The sequence below is a fragment of the Phyllostomus hastatus genome, unplaced genomic scaffold (assembly GCF_019186645.2).
Source record: "Phyllostomus hastatus isolate PE091 unplaced genomic scaffold, TTU_PhHast_1.1 phas_contig_348, whole genome shotgun sequence".
NCBI classification, from domain to species: Eukaryota; Metazoa; Chordata; class Mammalia; order Chiroptera; family Phyllostomidae; genus Phyllostomus; species Phyllostomus hastatus.
Window position 1 is genome coordinate 9,127,380 of NW_025333860.1, and position 22,853 is coordinate 9,150,232.

Genomic DNA, 22,853 nt, shown 5'->3' on the forward strand with positions numbered 1-22,853 from the left:
TGTATATGTGACACACACACACACACACACACACACACACACAGTTTTAAAACTACTTTTGGAATTTTCCTCCACTACTCAAGTAACTTAAGTTTAGTCTCCTCATAAATATTATTGGAAACAAATCTGTTAACATCCATGAGCATCACTAATGCTGTGCTTAATGATTTTTTAAAGAACATCTCTCTCCCTAATGATATATCTTTCTCTCTTCTTGTTTTAGCGATACAGTGTGGAAATGTCCATCAGGGACCTGAAAAAGACAGAGCTGCTTAGTAAGGTTGAAGCTTTGAAGAAAGGTGGCGTTTTACTACCAAATGATCTCCTTGAAAAAGTGGATTCAATTAATGAAAAATGGGAACTGCTTGGGGTATTTGCATTTTTATTACTGTTTGTAGGTTATGTGTACATTTTTTGTGTAGTGAAGTACTCTATCTGTCTGATTTCTAATTTGAGGCACAAATATCTCTCTCTTTCAATTCACTACCTACATTTCAAACAAGCTATTCATGCTATTTTTGGGGAAAAAAAACACTGCTTTTCCTTTTCTGTTGATTTTTTTTTACTCTCAGCTTGTCTCTTCTCAGATTTTAATAATTTTGGTTCTTTAATACATAAAAAAAGTAAGTAAAATATGCCATGTATTATGGGCATGCACCAAGTCAACTATAATACAGTATATCTGATATACACTGACTGTCATGCTTGAATGAATGTTAATAGAATTCATTCGCAAGGTACATGGTGGAGGCAGCCCCTGTTTAACTGTTTACTGCACCCTTCAGACGGGAAGTGCAGTCGTCACTACAGCTTTTAAGTTATAGTAAGCCACCAAAACAAAGATGCAAATTTGACCCAAATCGGAATTGCACAATACTCTGTTTTGTGCCTCAATTTCCAGCTCACTTTTAACAAAAGCCAAAAAAAAGTTTCATGTAATTCATTTCATGCAATGATGGGCTGGGTCTCAGCCAAAGACTGAGATGCAAGAATCTGGCAAAAAGGCAATATAGAGGTTCTGTTACCCAGAGACCGGATGGCACTGAGCAGGAGACAGCGCTGTCCCTTTGTTGGAAGGCAGCTGAGAGGGAGAGGTTAAACTGTATTTTTCATCAACTTCTCTCCTAAATTGCCTTCGCTTCAAATCAAGGGTAAGCTAAATTTGTCAATTACTTAAATGATTAATTATAATAGCTAAGTATGGGGTGGTGTCAGTTATGGAGCCTCATTTTGCATGCCTTCAATTTCCTGCCTTTTCTTACTTTTTAAAGAAATAATACTCCAAAAATATTTTGAATCAAAAGCTCTCCATGTACCTCGATGACTTGGAGGGATGCCAGCTCTCAGTTTCTGCCATGCTTAATCTAGGTGATTAAGTAACTGCAAGTTTAAATCCACTCTTTCTCATCTGAATTCACTACACTCTGCAGTTGTGCAAAGTAACTTAAAACTTTAAAAGTTTTTACTCTGACCTATTGTTACCTTACTTTTTAATAGTAATTAATGGCTTTCACATTGTAAATGGTGATTTCAATCAGAATCTACTGAATTCTATAGATTTCATTCATCTCATACTGAAGAGGTGTGGTCAGTGTATGGCATTTGAAAAGTTGTCTACTAAATGAGGACAGCAACTCTATGTGCTTGGTAGATAAAGGGATAGTCTGTTTATACAGAAATAGAACTATATTTGTTTCTAATTTGATAAATAACTAACAATAATCTTTTTGAAAATTGTTTAAAGTATTTCATGTAATTGCTTTCTCCACAAAAATTTTAAGTCAACATTACATTAAAAATGCAGAATATTTAGTTATCCTTTATGAGTCAGACACTTTAAAATGGTTGCCATTTTGACAAAAGTATCATTTGAATACCGTATGCAGTTTTGTAATGATTTAGGGAGAGAGAAGGGTGGAGGAAAGATTTGAACAGAACCTGAGCCACACTACCACCACCAGGCATGCTGCTTTAATTGGCATGATTACATTTTAATTGGCATGAAAAAAAATTTAAAGACAAGGATTTTAACTTCTAACAATAGTAAAATAGAGGGATATGGTTTTTAATATTACTTTCATCTAAGGTGAACAGTGTGGAATGGAAATACATTAGAATGAAATGTCAGTGGTGCGTACAGTTTAATCTGTGAAATTTTGTCCCCTGTGCTGCATATTACTCTGTCTCAATTGCATATTAAACAACCCTATCAAGGCAGGCATTGGCATCTGCTGTGCTGACACAAATTGTGAATTAAATGAAATTGATGTCCTCTGTCGTATATTTATGAAGACGGACCATTCTCTGAAGTATTCTGTTTATGAAGAATTTATGATTGCAAACTGTTCCAGAACAAAAAAGTGGCAATAAATTCTTTTTTGTGACCCTACCCTCCAAGGGCATTGATTTCACCTCCTGCTGCTACTTTTGTTACAGCATAAAAACAATAGCTGAATCTGGATTCCACTGAGGGCCTTCAAATTATCAATATTTGCACCATGAAAGTATAAGGGTGTTGGCAAGAAAGGCTATTTTTCTGTTATGATCTCCTAGAGATACTATTTACAGAATGCTACACAGCAGATGAGTGTTTGTTGACTTAATTTTATTTGTGTTTTAAAGCTTATTTTTGTAGATTTAATTCATCCTTATAGATTAACTCCTACTGATTCTCCAGAGTGTTTTCCACAACAACAACACAGCCCTCCCTGATTACACCTTTGTGACGTTGTAGTTAATCTAAGAAGGCTTCTAGCATAGTGGATTGGGACTTATTTTAACACATATATTGGAAAGTCTAGCATCCACAAATGCAAAATGGGAAGAACTGTGGGGTGGAACAATTTCTGAGTCAGGTAAAATCAACAACAGCACAAAGGAGGTTGTCCCTTTGTAACAGCCCTCTGTCCTATGGTTTGTGAATTGTACTAAAAACAAAGAAGAATCTAATTTTCCATGCACAGTCTTCACTCAGTCTCTTTAGTATATTGATTAAACTCAGACTTTTATCTCCTGAAAATTTTATGCAAAGAATTTTTTACTATAAACTCCCATCATGAGAATTCAGATGAATTTTTATCAGTGACCAAGGTGAACTTTTGGGTCAAATCTCCTTTCTGTTAAAGGAAATTGTAAGTGAATGAGGTCTTCTTAAGCCTCTAGTGGTAGTCAGAACAACATGCATCGCTCAAGAACTCACATCGTAAATGGAGCAATGAACTAATCTGGACTGAATGTTAGTTGTGAGGTAGCAGGTGTGGCTGGACACCTCCTAGTTGGTTCCTGTTACCAGCCAAATTGTGATACATTTTGGTATCTAAGCTAATTTATGCTTTTATTTTTGGTTGGTGTTTCTTGTTTTTGTTTTTAATTTGCTGCATTAGAAAACCCTAGGAGAGAAGATCCAGGACACAATGGCAGGGCACAGTGGGTCGGGTCCACGTGACCTGCTCTCCCCTGAGAGCGGAAGCCTGGTAAGGCAGCTGGAGGCCAGGATCAAAGAACTGAAAGGGTGGCTGAGAGATACGGAGCTTTTCATCTTCAATTCCTGTCTGAGACAAGAAAAGGAAGGAACAATGAATGCTGAGAAACAACTGCAATACTTTAAGGTAATAAAAAAACAATCAAACTTGATAAAAAGCTTTCTTTATGGTAGGGATGAAATATTTATCAAGTACATAAAGTATTATACCCATGTATCTATGTATCACTGTGCACTTAAATGTTTCCTTGAATTTATAGACACTGTCCACATTTCGTACATGCCAACGTGTGTGTGTGTGTGTAAAGATGAACCTTAAGTATATCGAATACACATTGTTGGGGGGGGGGAGAATCTGTGCTGCTTGTGTGTTGTGTGTGGTGCCTGTGGAGGGAGGGCTTTGGGAAATTAAAGGCAGACCTAAATGTTCTATAAATAATGTGGCTAAAAATACTTCCATGAATTGATATGATAAAAGCACATAATTTAACTGAAGACCATTAATGCTCACCAAAGAAAACATAAGTTTTACATATTAAAGAATCAACTATTCACTGAGGGAAGAAGTAAAATCAAAAAGGTTCCTACATTACAGGCATCTTCAATCATAGACAAATGCCAACCTTAGCAACACAGCTGTGTGTGTTCACTGTATGTCCTTGAAGAAGAAGTATTTCTCCCTGTTTGTTTCCATGGTCTACACGATGTCTATTCAAAAGTAGTTTAAAATTCAGATGTTTCCTCTCACTGACCATGCTAGCCTGTCCTGCTCGAATCCTCTCATAAAGGCCTTGGTTATTTGGGCTCTGACTGGTGTCAGCCTGAGGCTTTGGAGTTATAGAACGTGAATTCAGAAGCAGGAAACCTTCTGACATGAAAGGTTTTTAAAAAAAGAAAAGGGAAAACCAAGAAGGAAAGAATCTCTTGGGACCATGCAACTGTTTCTTCTCAAGGCCTTCCAGGACCAGATCTTATTTATTTCACACCCTCTGCCCGCAATCTTCCAGCGGCCTGCCAGGGAACGCAGCCACAGTGCCACGTGGCTGGCCTTCCCTCTGCCAGACAGGCAGGACCACCTTGCTCACTGACATAGTCCAAGAGAAACCATCCTCAAAGGTAAGACCAGAGCACTTGCCAATTAAGAGTCTGTATTTCACATGTACACGTTATTTTGGTTGAAAACCTCTTTTGCCATTGAACTGACAAGACCAAAGCGGAAGTCATATGAAAGCCTCCCACCAAGGCTTTTACGGTCTAAAATCTAATATCCAGATGATTTGTTATTTCATCTCTCCTTGTCTCACCCTAATCCCTGTTGCAGGGAGATGATGGAATCTTCAGATATTTCCCTCGGTGTTATAGGAGCTTAAAAACTTGTACCTATTAAAGCATCCTGGTTATTAGTAGGCAGGATGTTGTGAAATGCATTTTTTCTCTACAGTATCTACATTGTAGCTTCAGTGAGCTGGTTAGTGGCTCCAGCCAGTTGTCTAATCTGGGTCATGTTTCTTGTACAATCCTTTGGTGCCTCAATTTCTTCATCTAAAAAATGGGATGCTGCTAGTATCTATCTCACACAATTATGAGTTTCCATATGTAAATTATTATTTCTGCTTTTGTAATGGTGCATTCATAAAGGATAGAAATATCTTAACATAAACCCAAAGAGGTTTACATAGTAATAGGAAACAATAACAGGAAGCTTGTTATTACAGATACTTATAATAAACCTACCTTTCTACCAACATGTATCACATATCGATATTTGAAGACAACTTCCCCCCACATTTGCTATTATTATAAATGAAAATGTGAGCAGCTCTTCTGTAATTTTGCTAATACTTCCAAAGGACATTTGCTTTATGTTTTAGCTTTGCACAGTTTGTCAACATTATTTTGAACTCGGTCCTAGTAATAAATTTAAAAGAGTTTAAGGCAGAGAGAGAGAGACAGAGAGACAGAGTTTCTCTAGACTTCTAGATCATTAGTTAGCCCCTGGGGGTCTTACTTATTTGCTAATACTTTCTAGCCTCAAGGGAAATAGTCACTACATCTAATTCATTACTTACCAGGTGCATCTTAGTGCCTGAAAATAATCATAGATTTTTGTTTCCAAAGTACTGCGGACTATCACATGCTTTTTGCTATTTTACTTCTTTTCTTCAGACATATATTTCCTTAGAGCATGTTTATATTTTTAATGCCACTATTTATTAAACTAGCTGCTCTTATACCCCAATCTTATTTATTTAGCTATTTTAAAAGTAATATAATAAATTCAGAACCTTGCCTAGCCCAAACAAAAGGTAGCATCTTCATGGTTCCTCCAGTCCTACTCAATCCTCTGCTCTTCTCCCCTAAGGTAATCATGTTCCTGAACCCCGTATTTATTCAACTTGCTTTCCTTTCATAAGAAATAATATTTTCATTGCAGTTGTTTTAACTTTTTTAAAAGATATCATGCTGTGTTATTTTCAGGACTTCCTTTTTAATTTAATATTATGATGCCCATACTTGCTTATGTTACCGAGTATGGCTGTAATTCACTTATTTTGACTATTGTATAATATTCCATTGTGAATATATATATGTGTCTCATTTAAGGATAGCAACCTCTGAAATTCATGTTAGGGTCGTGATTTTGGAGATATGGAAAGAGGCACATGGAAGTTAAGTTTAATATGTCCAATGTCACTTACAATGAGTGACAGAGTTAGGTTTTAAACCCAGGACTGTTTGACTCTAAAGCCCATTCTATGAAATACTAGGCAAAAATGATATTTATTAATATTTATTGAATGTCATTCCATGCAGGTGACTCAAAAAGAATAGCGGGACAAACTAAATGGCACTGTTTCTTTCTGGTAGTTTTATCAGTCATGGTTGTCAGCAATTTAGCAAGAATTGTAAATAGCTTTAGCTGTTGAAGATCTTAGGAGTTGAAAATATTTGTGTTTTGTTTAACATTTTTGTACTATATCAGGGTAAATTTCTTTGCCATGTGTCACTTTTTAAAACTGAAACTTTTGAAACTTTCTTTGAGATTATGGAGCTCTCATGATTTTTCTTTATGATCAGAAACTCTAGTCCCTTCTAAAATTTGACCTTGAGGAATTTGATCAGATAATCTAATGGATCTAGCATGATCATATTTCTTTTTAAAACAGCTTTATGCACGCCTGTTAGAATAAATGTCTTCTTTAGCCAGAATTTTAAATATTCTGATCTGTTTACTCTTTAGCACTTAGTGTATGATTAACCAAGTGTTCTGTATATTACCACATTCATTGGAAGAATGAAACCAAATGCTTGTAATACAATAGTAATGTAATGCTTATAACCTGTCAAAATCATAATTGGTAAGCATATATAGAGTAAAAACTTTTTACTCACTGCAAATTCAAAGAGCAGATACCTTCTGCCTTCCCCAGTGATAAAGCCTCTCAGATAGGAGAGTTATTAAAGAACTATGGGTGGAAATTGTTGCCATGTGCCACCTCTTCTTGAAGGTTCCCAAATATTTCCTCCTGTCATTGGTCACACAGGAGACAGGCTTTATCTACAGGTTTTATTTAGCTTTATGATTCTTCATTCTCGAATATCTTAGGCTTTTGTGGTAGAAAAGCCACAGTGCACTACCGAGGAGAGTGGGGAGGAAGAGCGCTAAATATAAAACGGAAAACCTATTGTTTTGTAGACACAACTGTTTCCTTCTCAGCTTGCTTTGGGATGAGAGAAAGGATCTGAACCTTAAGCTTTCAAAAAAAGAGGAAAAGCAATTGTGGAATGCATTCTTTCCCTTTAAGGCAGTAAGTGGGATAAGTGTGGAATTAGACACAAGGCAAAGGTCTACCTAAGAGAGAAAGTCAAGCCAAGCACAAGGAGAGATATGAAGGTGTGAACCTAGGAGCCTTAGGGCAAAAATGCAAAATTGTCAAGGAGAGAACACAGCATGACAGCAAAACGGGGAGGGCACATGGGAGATTTAATGAGGAGCTGGCAAAGGCCGTCTTAGAGCTGTGTGTGCGGCTTTGGTGCCATTGGCTGGAAAGCACTACTTTTTAATGATGGCCATTTAGAGAGAAAATAAAATAATTACTTAATCATATGTTCCTTGTATCCCATAACCAAATTCATTAGTTTAAAGACTCAAATTGGAAGAACTTATCCATTACCAGCTAAGGGAAGTGGAAGCACTGGACTGGGCCCAGACCAGTCAGGGAAGAACAAGGCTAGACCTTCCGAGAAGCCTTGTCATCAGGAAGGTGAATGAGTGGGGCAGGTTTGATAACCTTGTCAGTGGCTGATGCCCCAGATTTGCTCAGCAATTTAAATTTGACCAGGAACATTTATGCATGTTGTTATACTTAAACCTTACACTAATTATGTAAGTTGAAAATTATGAGCACCTTCTTATGTGTATTTTTATTTATTTTTATAAATGGAGAACTTGAGATGTAGGAAGTTAATGGGACTAGTTTGAATCCACAGAGAAACCAGCAGCAGAGACAGCGCGGAAGCAATGGTCTTCCATTTCAAATTCCAGTGTTCTCCCACCCTGGCATTCACTGAGCCTCCAAAAGTAAACACTAAAACCTCATTTTACTCTAAATCAAGCATTAGCAAATATAGTTTGTAAAAGGCCAGAGAATACAAACTCTGTTGCAGTTACTCAACTCTGCTGTTGTAGTGCACAAGCAGCTATAGACAATATGTAAGTAAACAAATACAGTCTGTTTAATAAAACTGATTTACAATGCTATTTACAAAAGCAAGCAGTGGGCAGGACTTGGTCCACAGGCCTTAGTTTTCTGCCCCTGCTCTAAGTTACATAAACATGATAAACATGAGGACGGTTGCTGTCTGCATTGCCTTTAAGGAAAGGAAGTTATTCTAGAATTGCATTAGGAGGAACAGAATGTTCTTTCAATGCATTTAACAATGAAAACTAGTACTTATAGAGTGCTCCCAAGACATAAGTCACAGTTTCAAAATGATTTACCTGTATTTGCTTACTTAATCCTCATCATATCCTGAGGCAGGCCTAAAGACAAGAAAACTGAGGCGGGGAAAACTGAAGTAAGTTACTCAAGGTCATTCAGTTAGTGACTGAGCGCGTAGACCTAGAAAGTCTGTTCCAGAGTCTGCAACACTTTGTAGGCTCAGTAGTCAGTCCCCAGGTCAAAGATCTGTTTCTGAAAAGATCAAACACATTACAGCAGTTCTCCCTCATCCACGGTTTTGCTTTCTGCAGTTCTGGTTACTCACCAAAGCTATCTAATGGGGAATTTGTAAGTTTTAAACAATTCAGAAGTTTCAAATTGCGCACTGTTTTGAGGATCCTGAGGAAATCTTGTGCCATCGCTCTCTGTCCTGCCCAGGATGTGAATCATCCCTGTGCCCAGTGTACCCACACTCCATAAGCTACCAGCCCAATAATCATTGAGTAGATGTCTGTGTTATCAGATCAATTGTCATGGTATCGCAGTGCTTGTAGCTCATATTTTACTTAATAAAAGCCTCAAAGTGAAAGAGGAGTGGATATTCCAAAGGGAAACACTTGAAGTAAAAAAGTGAGTATAGTACAATAAGATATTTTGAGAGATAGATCACATTCCTATAACTTTTATTACAATATATTATTATAATTGTTCTATTTTATTATTAGTTGTTGTTACTCTCTTTTGTGCCTAATGTATAAATTAAACTTTATCACAGGTATGTATAGGAAAACACATAGTTTATATAGGGTTCAAGACTATCCATGGTTTCAGGTATCCACGGGGGGGTCGTGGACCATATCCCCCCCAGGTAAGAGCTGCTGCTGTAACTGGTAGTGTACTCTATGGCTCCTCATCTCATTTCTGAATTCTCTACAGCTGGAGGAAGTTAGCAAGTCAATGTTTAAAATCTTGGAAATTAAAAATTTTAGAGTAGGGTCTTTAACATGATTTCAAAATAACTATGAAACGTGGAACATTACTAATCATTCTGCAAAGGAACATCACTAATATACTTTTACAAGAGAAAGAGATAAATAAAAGAGTTAAACGCAATTCAGGTGTTTTTAAGAAATATTTTATAAATGTGTAATTTCCAGAAACAAAAACAGGACCAATCTAGTCAAGACATTTGGAGAGAGTGACCACTATAACTAATCTCAAATGGCACTGAAAATAAACACATTTCCTGTGTCCCCCAAGACACACATTTTTAAGAAGATTAGGTTGAAAGACAGAAGAAAGTATCTGGGAAGTTTTGAGCTGTGAGAAAGGGGCTATGGTCTCTGCAGGCCCAGGCTGTGCCTGCTGCTGTGTCCCCGAGCTGCAGCGGCCTTTTTGCTGGTGCTGTTGGCAAAGCCGCAGCAAAGAGCGACAGGAAGTCGACATGGCCAAGACAAAAGCATGCAAAATGCTTTCAGAGTCAACAGACATCAGACAGGATTTAATCCTTTCTATATGTCTCAGATAATTTAAGAAAAACACTATTATGTGAAACATGTATGTTTATCAAAAGGCAATACTGAATTCAGCTTTTATCAGTTATTTTTCCATACCATATATAAAAAACCCATCACCTAACACTTCTTTGGAAGTAATTTAAGTAACTGGATACAATCCAGAACTGCCTTGTAAAAATAATTGGCTGGGTTAAGGTTGAAATTCAAAGATAGAGTTAAATAAATGTTATTCACACTACCATCTGCAGGGGTGGGGAGTGGAGGTGGGAGGGGTGGGAAGATCCCTGGGAAATTTTTATAGGCACTCCCAGTACAGCCTTCTAAAGTAAAAGAAAATTGAACAAAGGCTTCATTCTTTCTGAGAACACCTTTTACTAGAAGATGATGCTGAACAATCCCTATTAAGTGAGGGGTTCTGCCCTGAGCTGAGGATGCAAAAATGTACTTCCCACGAGTTATTTGTATTACTGTCAGCAGGTGAACCAGACTCGTGGAAGTTTGTACTCCAGGGAGGGTCTGGAAGGACATGGGGACACTCTCACCATCCTGCCTAGAAAACCAGGCAGAGCTGCACTTAGGCTCTGAAACCTATGTCATGAGGTTTCTATTCTTAACTGATTTGTTAACACTACTTAAATGTTGTTTTCACTGTTTATAAGCTCAAGTTAGGAAGAATATGGGACAACATAATTGCAAAGGTATCTTCATGTTTTCCACTTAGGTTAGTGTAGGATTAAAGTAGTGAGTCCGATTCACTGTTGTGTAGAGGGGTAAGCGTGTGGGTTCAAGATGCTTGGGTTTGTCCTGGCTCCACCTATTATAATCCATGATTTCCTTAACACTTCAGGTTTCTCATTCTAAAAACAGAGATAATTATAGCACTTACCTTAGAGAGTGAATATGAGTGTTAGATGTATATGAAAGCCGCTTAAAATGGAGCCTGCCTAGTAAGAACTCTATATATTGTAGCCATTAACATTATAATCACTCTAGCATAAACCTCTTCTCTTTAAGCATTTATTTTTAATGCAGCAGGGTAAATGGATAAAGTAAATAGATAAATAGTAAATAGATAAAAATCCATGCATGGGGGTTTCAGTTTTTTTAGGTGAGCTGTATAACCTATAGGAGCTGGATTATCTATTACTTGGAAAATTGACCTATTATCATCTAGGTAAAACAAGGAGAGAGTTGTTTTCCTCTCAAGACGGAATAAAAGAAGTTAGTCGCACACTTCCCAAATTTGCCTTTTTACCTCTAGAAAGGGGGTTGCAGAAAACCAGGTCTCAGATTAGCAAACGGGAGGTCTCCACATTAGGCTTCTTTGCAGCTTTTAAGCAAAGTGGAAAACGGAGTCCATTTTCTTCCTCACTTTCTGTTACCTCACCTTCTATCGTAAATGCTTCTTTTGTATCTTCCTCACATTTATCCCAGATTAGTACACACATGCACACACACACAAAATTAGACCTTCAAATTGAGTTGTAGTCATATTGAATTGTCAGTCATCTTCTGTAGCTTTACTACTGTGTCATTTTTTATAATTCACTCATTGATAGTATTAGTTGAGTACTCTTGCTAGGTTCTGTTAGTAGGCAACATTATGATCAAGGATTTTTAGTTGTGTAATGTCATTAAATAATTTCTCTTTGCCTGATAGTTTTCTATTTGTAAGTTAGGTTTTTGGATTGAAAGGATTCCCTTCAACTTTAGCATTCTGTGATTCTGTAATAGCCACCTTTTTCCGTTGGTAAATTTATTCTATTATAGACACCATTTAATTCTTATAAACAACATTTTTAGTTTGGCACAAATCCTGGTTATATAGCCAGTTCTGAATACCAGGATTTATGTTTACTTCACTGAAAATGATGCTTCAGAAGGACAAAGGGATCTTTTGAACCAGATTTGCAACGTGGTTATACCTTTGGCACCATGATAGCCAACTAACTCTTTGTTCCCATTCCCTTTCTAACATGATAATATCTTTATAATTTTAATAGAAATGCTGATCTGAAATGGGAAAGAACAGGTCTTCCTAGTAATGAATTTCAGTGAAGATAATGGCAAAGGTAACATGAATATATATGTTTTTGATTTTACAAATCATCTGGACCTGGTTGATTTAAAAGTAGAGTGAAATGTGCCAATAATTTGCTGGTACAGTAATGACAAGCAAATGCACTGGTCTGTAAAAAAGGAAGACGGAAAACAGCACCTTGGTAAAAATAACAACCAGGTTGAAGAGATGGAGGATTTGAACCTAACAGCGCTAACCAGAGACCCTGAACTCACAGGCCTAGACTTATTCCTTTCTCCTCTCTTAGGTGCCTTGAAATCCTTCACACTATATCTCAAGGCTTACCACATCCTTGACAGTCCTTTGGTTACAAATTTTTAGCATATTACTTTAAGTGAATTTCTTATAAATTCCATTCTAATCAGATCAGAAAATCTATATCTTTTAATAAGAACACTAAGCCCATCCACATTTATTTTCTTTTACATATGTATATATGTTTTTATTAAATTTATTGGGGTGACATTGATTAGTAAGATTATATAGGTTTCAAGTATACATTTCCATGATACATCATCTGTATATTGCATTGTGGGTCCACCACCAAGTCTATGGTGTGTCAGATCTCCTGTCAACATATATTTGACTCCCTTTACCCTTTACTATCCCACTCACCTTCCTTCCCTCTGGTGACCACCATACTGTTGTCTATGAATTTTTGTTTGTCTTTCTTGTTCATTTGTTGCTTACACTTTCATATTCCATATGTGGGTGAAATCATATGGTTCTTAACTTTTTCTGTATGACTTATTTTGCTTAGCATGGTACTCTTAAGATCCATCCATGTTCTCATAAATGTCAGCATTTCACCTTTTCTTATGGCTGAGTAGAATTCCATTGTGTGTGTGTGTGTGTATCCTCTTCTTTATCCAATCATCCACTGAAGGGTACTTCAGCAGTGTCTATGTGTTGCCACTGTGAATCATGCTTCAATGAACATAGGAGTGCATATATTTTTGTGAATAAATGCTTCAAAATTTTTTTGTGTAGATACCTAGAAAAGGGATTGCTGGGTCATATGGTAACTCTATTCTGAATCTTTTGTGGAGCCTTTATGCTGTTTTCCATAGTGGCTGCACCAGTTAACACTCCCCCCAGCAGTGAATGAGGGTCCACACATATATTTTCCTAATTAAGATTGCTGAACTTTAATCTCATCACATTCACTCCTTTCGTCAGTCACAAATATTTATTGGACACCTACCATGTGGCAGGTACTGGCCTGTGTGTCAGCAATGCATAAAAATTACACTATGGTCTTTTAAAAATATTTTGCTATGAGGTATGTCATTGTTCATTTTTAGTCTAGTAAATTGGAAGGTTTTTTAAAAATATTTCCTTTACTTTCAATATCAAGAATAAATCAGCCTGTCACCAATGCCACTTTTAAAATGAGATATGACTTGATTTTTTTTCTGCATTCTGTACCCTATTTTTCCTTTTTTGTTAGCATAACCTTGAATTTAATCATTAGCTAATAATATTTTTTCCTAATAAATAAAATTGCATTCCTTCTCATACTTTCAAAATTTCTCTTGACATTTGTGCTATATTTTAAAATAATATGAAAACCAATTCAGAATTAGTTCTTCACAATACTTGTTTTCTTGCTCAACATCAGTTTTTTATGTATCACATTTTTTCTTTTTTTTAAAAATAATTATTCTTATGTTGTCTACTGGATTGTCTTCTAATAACTTTTATAGGAAAAGCACATTCCTAGCATTTTTCACAAACCCAGGCATGACTGAAATCTATTTTACTTGACTTTACATATAAACAATAGCTAGGCTGAATTTTAAAATTTTGTTATGGGAAGTATAATCTTCTTCCATCAAAACTGCTGTTAGCATTTGTGGTCATGGAGGGGAAGTGTGATTTTTGTTCCCACCCAGTAACTTTGTTTTTCATTTCTATGTGCCTGGGGGTTGGTCTCTTTTCATTTGTTTTGCTGGTAACTTGGTGAGTCCTAATTGAGTTTGATAATTTAAATCCTGTTCTACATAAGAAAGTTTTACCTACTATTTGATTAATCACAAGTTCTCTGTGTATTCAGTTTTCTCATGTTGGAAGTCCTATTCTGTGCGTATTGAGTCCCTGGGTCTTTCCTTTACTTAAGCAAATCAATTCTTATTTTCACTGAGTCTTTATCTGGGATGTCTGGTACAACTCTCAAGGTTGTTTTGTGTTTCAGCAGTACCTAATTTTACATTTTATTGTCTTCATTGGAGGTTTTAATTCAACAAAAGTTCTTTTCACCTTTGTACAGTCTTTACTGATCTTAATTTGTTCCATCTTCAAAAGTGCCTACCTCAGCGCCACATCGCGTGGATGCAATATCCTTGTGTGCATTTTTAAGAAATGGATTGATATTTTCTAAAGTTTTCTTTTTTTTATTAATTCTATTTCAAAAAGGGTATATAAGTCTATTTTGCTTTAAGTCCTCAAATTGGGCCACCTTTTGAACTACAATCTCTGTTAGTATGTGTTGGTTTTCTATCTGTTTATTTTTAAGAAGGGTGTTTTTGTTTTTCATGACTGGTTGTTGAGATAGGTCTTCTGAGAGATTCTGTAAGTGGCTCCTTGTATAAATATTTTAGGTCTAGACAAAATCTAAATGGAAAATTCAGGTTTCCTTTAGTTTTATTAAAATTCAGGGATGAGAAAGTATAGACCATATACATAAGATAAATTGTTGATACAGAAGCATAGAGGTACCTACATGTCTAATGCTGGGTGAAGTTGAGTGCAAGCCAAGGAGCCTACACATTTGTCATCCATCAGGGGCATCCCCAGTGCCCCAGAGCAGGAGAGTGGTCTTACAGAGGTGTGTGTTCATCAGCTGGGAGGGAAAAAACCCCATTAGGTGGCAGCTATCTGTAATTTAGTTGCTACATCCTGGGGGCTTGAAATAGTGTGCTTACAGTGGAAGAGAGGAAGCTGGATTTAAGGGAGACCACAGGGTTAGAGATGACAGCATTTGGGAACTGCTTTGCTGGTAGGGGCAAGGGAGAGGGAGGAGCCTAAGGCCTTCTCAGGCCTCACTCCCCCCAAGTGCCCCACTCCCTGGAATGCTGCTGTCTCTGCAGTGGCTCACAGAACCCCTTTAAATAAAGAAAAGCTTCAACAAAAGGGATTGAATGTGATAGGACTTACGTAAGTATGGAGAGGTTCTGGTACCTAAAAAAGAGGAGCCAGTTCAAAATTATCTTGGGAGTGCAGATAGAGATATTTTTAATTCATTCAACACCATTCTTTTAACCAAACACCTATGTCAGGTGCTGTGTTGGGCACTGTGGATACTGTAGTGAACCATCCATTGTCCTCTCCCAAGGAACACACAGTCTAAAGGGAGATATAGGCAAATCAACAGGTAAGTGGGATAGAATGTGGAGTGTACTTTGACAGTGTGCTGTGGAATTCCCTAGGACCTTCCTGGGGAGGACAGGTTCTTGTGGGGAGAGGCAAGGAAGTTCCTAGTGTACGTAATTCTAAATCGAGATACGACGTGAGGGAGGGGGAGGATAGACAGAAAAATATGTGCATGTATGGAAACAAGTGGTTGAAGAAATTCCTGTGTTGTTTTATGGTTTTATGTGCTTTTGTAAAATTTTATTCAAGTGTGTATAGGTACGAATTTCTGTCTTATTAAGAAACTAGAGTGTAGCCCTGGCTGGTGTGGCTCAGAGGATTGAATGCCGGCCTATGAACCAAAGGGTCAAGGGTCACCAGTTAGGGTCCTAGTCAGGGCACATACCTGAGTTGTGGGCCAGGTTCCCAGGATGAGGCATGCAAGAGGCAACCACACATTGGTATTCCTTTCCCTCTCTTTCTCCCTCCATTCCCCTTTATCTAAAAATAAATAAAATCTTAAAAAAATAGAGTGTAAACTTTTTAAGATTTTATTTTTTAGAGCAGTTTTAGGTTCATAGCATAGCTGAAGGGAACACAGAGAGATTTCTCACACACTCCCTGACCCCACACATACATAGTTTCCCCCATTACCAACATCCCCTAGCAGAGTGGTACATTTGTTACTACTGATGAACCTACATTGACACATCATAACTGCACAAAGTCCATGGTTTACATACGGTTCCCTCTTAGTGTTGTGTAGTCTATGGGTTTAGACAAATGTATGACATATATTTATGATAATGCCATCATACCAATTATTTCACTGCCCTAAAAATCTGTCCTCCACCTATTCATTCCTCTTCCCTCTCCTGCAGCCCAACCTCTGACAACCACCACTGATCTTTTTACTCTCCATAGTTTTGCCTTTTCTAGAATGTTGTATGATTGAAATCATAAAGTATTTTCAGCTTCCTTTACTTAGTAATATTCACTTAAGATTCCTGCATGTCTTTTCATGGCTTGATACCTCATTTCTTTTCAGCAGTAGGTAATAGTCCATTGTCTGGAGGGAGCATAGTTTATTAAGCCAGTCACCTACTTGTGGAGGATACCAGCCAGCAGTATCCATCTTGGCTGCAGATGCTCGTCAAAACATACTAAAAGCATACACAGAGACAACCAGGTCCTGTGGGGGAATAGGAACTTAAGGGCCACTCCTCACATGGGGAACGCCTAGGCCACCCTCTCTCCTGGAGGTCTCCTCTTGGCCACCCTCCCTGGAGGGCACCCCATTCTCCCTCCAGAGAGGCTTTTTATTGTTTTGTTTGCATAGGGATTCAGGTAAAAGCTCATTACTTATTGCTAGGAAGTAAGGATCAAACAATAGATAACAAGGAAGTCTGAGGGCCTATTTTGAGTCAGGGTCAAAGAGCTGTAAAACTTTAAAGAACAAACTTACTTCTTCCTTGGACCCTTATCATTGAACAGAGAGCATTATAAACAAAGCAGGTTTCACAGGATCTTATATATTCTTTCTTAGGCCTGATCACCGGGGAACCCACCCTTTTCAGCACAGAGCTGCACCACCCTGTCATTGTTTCAGGCTTAGGTGGAGCAAGGGAACTAAGGCAACCAAGAGATGAGATTTTCTCCCAGACGATGAAGACTCAGGCTATGTCAAAGCTTAGGAGCGAGAGTCCATCACTCTCTTTTGCTGTAGCCCCCAAAGTCCTTCTTTTGGGGGGCTTCCCACGTGAGCCTATCTTAGATCATTCCCCCCTTGGGGAATCTTACCTGTCATTGGCTAACCGACCAAGCATTGGGGTTCAGTTATGAATGAAGCAGCATAAGCGGTGCTCCTGCCAGGGAGATAAGCTTTTGTCTCCTTGCTGGCTTATGGTCCAAGGCCACTCCCTCAGCCTTAGCCTTGGCGGGGGTTACAGCTTCTGATACCAGGCAGGGCAGTTCCCAACACCTACTGAAGGACATCTTGGTTGCTTCCAAGTTTTGGTAATTGTGAATAAAGCTGCTATAAACATTCACATGCACATTCTTGTATGAACATAAGTTTTCAGCTTCTTTAGGTAAATACCAAGGAGCATATTTACTGGATCTTGTGGTAGGACTATGTTTATATTATAAGAAATTACCAAACTGTCTTCTGAAGTGCCAGTACCATTCTGCATTCCCACTACCAGTGAATGAGAGGTTCTGTTTTTCCACATTCTTGCTAGCACTAGTATTATCAGTGCTCCAAATTTTGGCCATTCTAATAGGTATGTGGTAGTATTTCATTGTTGTTTTAACAGTTTAAAGTAGGAGTTATCTTGAAGTTGTATTTGTTTTGCATGCCCTTCATACTACCATAGGCAATGCCTTAGAGTCAGTCGCTAGATACTCATGAAGTACTTAGCAGGTTGCAAATTCCCACCATGAGATGAAATCTGAGATCATTTAACTAGCTCAACCTCATATTCAGAAAACCAAGTCTCTGATAAATTAAATAGCTCACCCAGGACAGACCTAGAGCCAGAGCCAGATGGCAGCCTGCATCGACTGAATCCTAATCCTGGCGATAGTCCTAATACCGAACCAGCAATTTCACGTGAGTTATCACTGATACCTTCACAATTTGCACATCTCAAATTTTCCTCTAAAAAAGGAGATAATAAGTCTATCTCATTGGATGAGTAGGAATAAAAATGATTATCACAAGGGATAGTGTATTAATAGGAAATATAGGAATGCTTATTAATACTATTTTAAACAGTATTATAAATACATATAACAACAAACCAAGGCTCTTCTGGCATTGGAACTCAGAGACTTGACATCTTTTCTGCAACAGTTTCTCATTTCCAGGGTCTTTATTCTGAGGAGTTCAAGTCAGTATAGAGTTTCGTATCATTTTTCACCTTGTGTTTATGTTGCACCTTCATATGAGGAGCTTAAAGAGCTTTATAGACATTAGCTTCTTAATCCTCCCAAAACCCCTCTAAGATAGGGCAGGAGCATAAATCATTATTCCCATCTGGAAAAAAATAGCCTTACTTATCTCTCTTAATTTCATTGATGCTCTAAACTGTTGATTAAATCCTAATTCATACCCTGTACATTTGGAATATCAAATTCTCTTCCCCAAGGATACTTTTCTTTCTTTTTGAATTTAGTGTCACGAGGATAAGTGTAAATATAGACTGGCAGGTCTGGTGTTAGAAGCTTCTTTGAGAAGCATAGAATAGATGGTGAGCCGATTCCTCTCATGCTCTCCTCCTTTTATCAACATGTTGTTTATTTCCCTTCAGTCATGAGAGGAGAAACGACTTTCAGACATTGGAGGATTGTTTCAAGACTCACTCCTTACTTTATCTGTTAGCCGAGAACAATCAGCAAGAGAACCAATGGATATTCATTCAGCCATGCCATTCTAACTTTCAGTAAAACATTGGTGCAACAGACTTCAAAGCTTTACAAAAACAACAAAGGAAGTTAGAATTTCAGTCTTGTGTGCTTTGCTTAGGCATGTGGTTCTCACTATCAAGATATTTGGTATTAGACTTTGAAGATGTTAGAACATGACCAAGACAGAAGCAGAATCTGAGACCAAGTAAGGTTGATTATGCAAACGATTACAATAACATACTTGTCCAGTTAAAGTGGCTGCCTGCAGTTCAGGTCAATGAAAAGGAAAACAAATAAAAATTATAAAGACAAAATAAAATTAACATTTTATCACTCCTAAAAATTCATCAGAGGATATGAGAATCAACTAGCAACTGAGAGATATTCCAGGTTGTATTTTATTATTCTTTAAAAGTCCATCTCAGACCACCATGTGATATTTTTCCTGTCTCATAACAGAATAAAGTTATGTAATAATCTGATGCCAGAAGATGGTAAAGGCTAAAGAGACATTGTGTTTTAGAGAAAGGGTGTATAAAAGTTACATGGTTTACTTGAGATCACACAACTAGTTATTGCCAAACTAGAAGAACACTAAATCGTGGTTTTTTTCTTAATCTAAGTTGCTTCTCAAATGTTCAAATAAAACCCCTTTATGCTCAGATGACTTATATCCTGTCTTGCCATCAAAATATTAGATGGGACAAATGAGAGGACTACCCCCTCCCCCACATAGTGAGTGTTCCTTTAGGGAACAAGCAGGAGAAAGGTGTGGTGCCCCTTCTCAGAAGAAAAAATATAGCCCTGGCTGGTGTGGCTCAGTGGATTGAGTGCTGGCCTACAAATCAAAGGGTCACAGGTTTGATTTCCAGTCAGGGCAAATACCTTGCTTGCAGGCTAGGTCCCCAGTAGGGGACTCTCAAGAGGCAACCACACATTGATGTTTCCCTTTCTTCCTCCCTCCCTTCCCCTCTCTCTAAAAATAAATAAATAAAATCTTTTAAAAAGGGTTTTAAAAAAGAAATATATATATATATGTATATATATATATATATATATATATATATATATACACACACACACACACACACACACTCCTCTGAAAGGATAATTAGCTTTATTCAAAAGTATTCTCAAAAAATTCTCCTGGACTTCTGCTTTGTTTTAGCTATGGGAGTGCTTAAAGAAAGAATATTACATTTCCTTTCCACAGGGTCCAGAATATTGTTTTGAGCTAAATAATCATTATAACAATTTACCAGTTGGCTAATATTTAGTCAAGTAATATAACAGTTGAAGAGTATTTTGCTGTTATATATTCATTAAACTTCTAAATGACCCTGAGAGTGTGGTTAGTATTAGTGTACATCTGGGAATACTGTAAACTGGTGAAAAAGAGTTGAGTTGCCCTGGGCTTCCCAAACAAACACAAAGGGAAGAGCAAAAACAAGAAAAAAAGGTAGAAATTCTCAGGGGTCCAAACTCACAGGAAAATGTCCTATTTATTTTAGATGCTATGAAAATAAAATCAGAAATATGAAGTTTATAGAGCTGTCTATACCTCAGCTTCCTCTAGCTTAAGGAGGAGTAAATGAATGAACAGAAGGATCTTTCTAAAGTTGACTTTTTGTCCCTGGTATCATTTTCCTCCTTTTTAAGGGGTGTTATTCCCCATAGCCCAACTCTCTTCCTGCATTCTTATTATGTCCCTAGAGTTCTTGAATTCATTTATTTCCCATCTGTAGGATTCTGGAATTACAGGGATACTTCCCCAAAATACCAGTTCCTAGTTGTTATCCTTGAAATAACACTCTGAGCTTTGTGAGGAGTTCCAGGAATGGCTTCATAGGAAATAAAGAGTAAGTTAGCCAGAGAGAAGTCTGGAAAAATAGGGGTTTTTTAGAAGAGAGAAATGAAAAATAGCCAACTGTGTATGGATGAGAGAGCTAGAGAAATATCATGCATCAGAGTTGAGTGAGTCATGAAACTAGTCTAATAGTCTGTCCTTTCCTGCATGTTTCACATGATCCCTGGGAATTCCTGTTGGGTCAGCCTTGCTCCTGTGTTTTCTGGCTTTCCTTCATAATAGCCTTTCATTCTCCAGGTGTGGGCTTTATGATGATCTTTCTTTCAAAGATTTAGCCTCACAGGTTGATTGCACTACACCATGTCATAAAGAATTCTTTTCTTCCTCTCCTCAATACTGTACTGTATATTCCTTTGACCTGGCCAGTGAATATGCAAGAAGCCTTTAAAAGCACAGATGAGTTCAGGTACTGGGACTGACAGATAACCTAGAGAAGAAAATCACCTTCATCCCTTCCCCAGAATTACATTGAAATGATTCCCATGGAATCAATAAGAGAAAAAAAAAACATGGTGGATATTGTAAATAGATTTCAAAATATAATAATGTAACAATAAATGGCAATTAATGCCTTATCTGCTTCTAAAAGGAGTGATTGTAGGATTTTAATAAAAGGTATTTTGTAGTATAATGGCTAAGTTGCATTTATATCCAGTAGCCTTTTCCCATTTTTGCTAAAAGTACCTTTCTATAATTGCAGACTGGTTTAGCGTCTTAACAATAATGGACATGTTTTTAAAAGATTATTGCCAAAAGTGCATTCTTTATTCCAGGGAGACTCTGTAATAGATACCAGCATTTTAGTAATGATACAAGCAATCTGTAAGCTATTACAGTTTTCTTTAGAGTAACTTAATCTTCATATTGTTTTGTATGTCTGGAATTTTAATAGTGTTTTTAATTTAGAAAAGGAAATATATAACATATTACTAATTACATGTGAATATGAACTCAGCACATGACCACTGAGCCTGATTCTTAAAAAGAAACATATTTAAAAGTACTTAACCTTGTGTAGGGAGAGTCACAGAGAAATAAAGAATGCCACACAGGGACATCAACAGTTTTCATGGAATAATACAGTGAGGGTCTGCATTTTTAGAATGGTTATTATATTTTGCTCCACACCTAAAAAGTAACTAAGGGGAATAGCAGTACTCCTTTTGAAATATAATTAATGTTTTTTCAACACATGAAGGTACAACCAATTAAAACAAAAGTGTTTATAAAATAACAATTACCTTTCTCCTCGATGACACCATTTGTCCAAGGGTCTTCAAGCATTTGTAGTATTAAAGAGACCTGGTGGCCCTTAATGATGCAACTTGATTGGTGAAGATACTAGATTGCAAGAAATGAGCTTTTTTCTAGGTAAAAGATCAGGCTCATTAGGCCATGGGTGTAAAGGTGATTGATCTTTGGACCTCACTGCTACTTAGATGAACAGAAGGGAGATGATTTTTCTTAAAAATGAAAGTATTCACTGAAAATATTATTTTTCAAATGGTTATAAGACATCATTTGGTGTTGGAATTTAGACTTAGGCTGTCATGTACAATTTAAAAACTATTTTGACACACATCCTAGACCCTAATCTTTAAAGAGCCAATAGAGATGTACTTGGTGAGCCAATTTAGGGGCTTTAATGCTATTTTAAAAATCTAGTTTTTAGATTAAATAAACCAGTTTTTTATCTTGAAAGAAGTTATAATCTACTTACAACTGTCATTCTCTGTTTCTGACTTGCAATTAGATGGTATTTCCAAAATGTCAGACCTAGATTCTGCTTCTATCATCACAATAATAAAATGTGACAGCCAAGATATCATATCAATACCTTTTCCATAATTAGCAATAAGGATCCTGCCAAGGGTTAACTAGAAAAGTTTCATAAACATTTTTCTACAAATGGTCCTGACAGCAGTACGATGCTTTTAAAGTCTGGTAATGTAGCAACAACTCATGACAACCAGGAGACAAATCGATGAACAAAACTGTTTGGAGAGAATAGTTTTGTAGTGTATGATGTATGTTATGTAAATGAGCTTATTAGGACTCTCATCTATTTTATTATTGGTGACCAATTTAATAGAGGCATTTAAAAAACAATATTTCTGCCTGACTCATAGAAATGAAGAAGATACATTGATATAATTGAGAGCAAATGATTGCATGTCGTGCCATTTAATCATGTCATTTTTCAATT

General features: G+C 37.1%; 1 protein-coding gene across 5 annotated transcripts in view; it reads left to right on the plus strand.

Moving 5' to 3' along the window:
* Positions 1–22,853, plus strand: part of AKAP6 (A-kinase anchoring protein 6) — a 480,213-nt gene that overhangs the window by 394,199 nt on the left and 63,161 nt on the right. For all 5 annotated transcript variants that reach the window (XM_045841111.1, XM_045841112.1, XM_045841110.1 and 2 more), the window contains exons 10-11: positions 224–370; positions 3,384–3,608. In XM_045841111.1, coding sequence (XP_045697067.1) covers positions 224–370; positions 3,384–3,608 — 372 coding nt within the window. The remainder of the gene's footprint in view (positions 1–223; positions 371–3,383; positions 3,609–22,853) is intronic.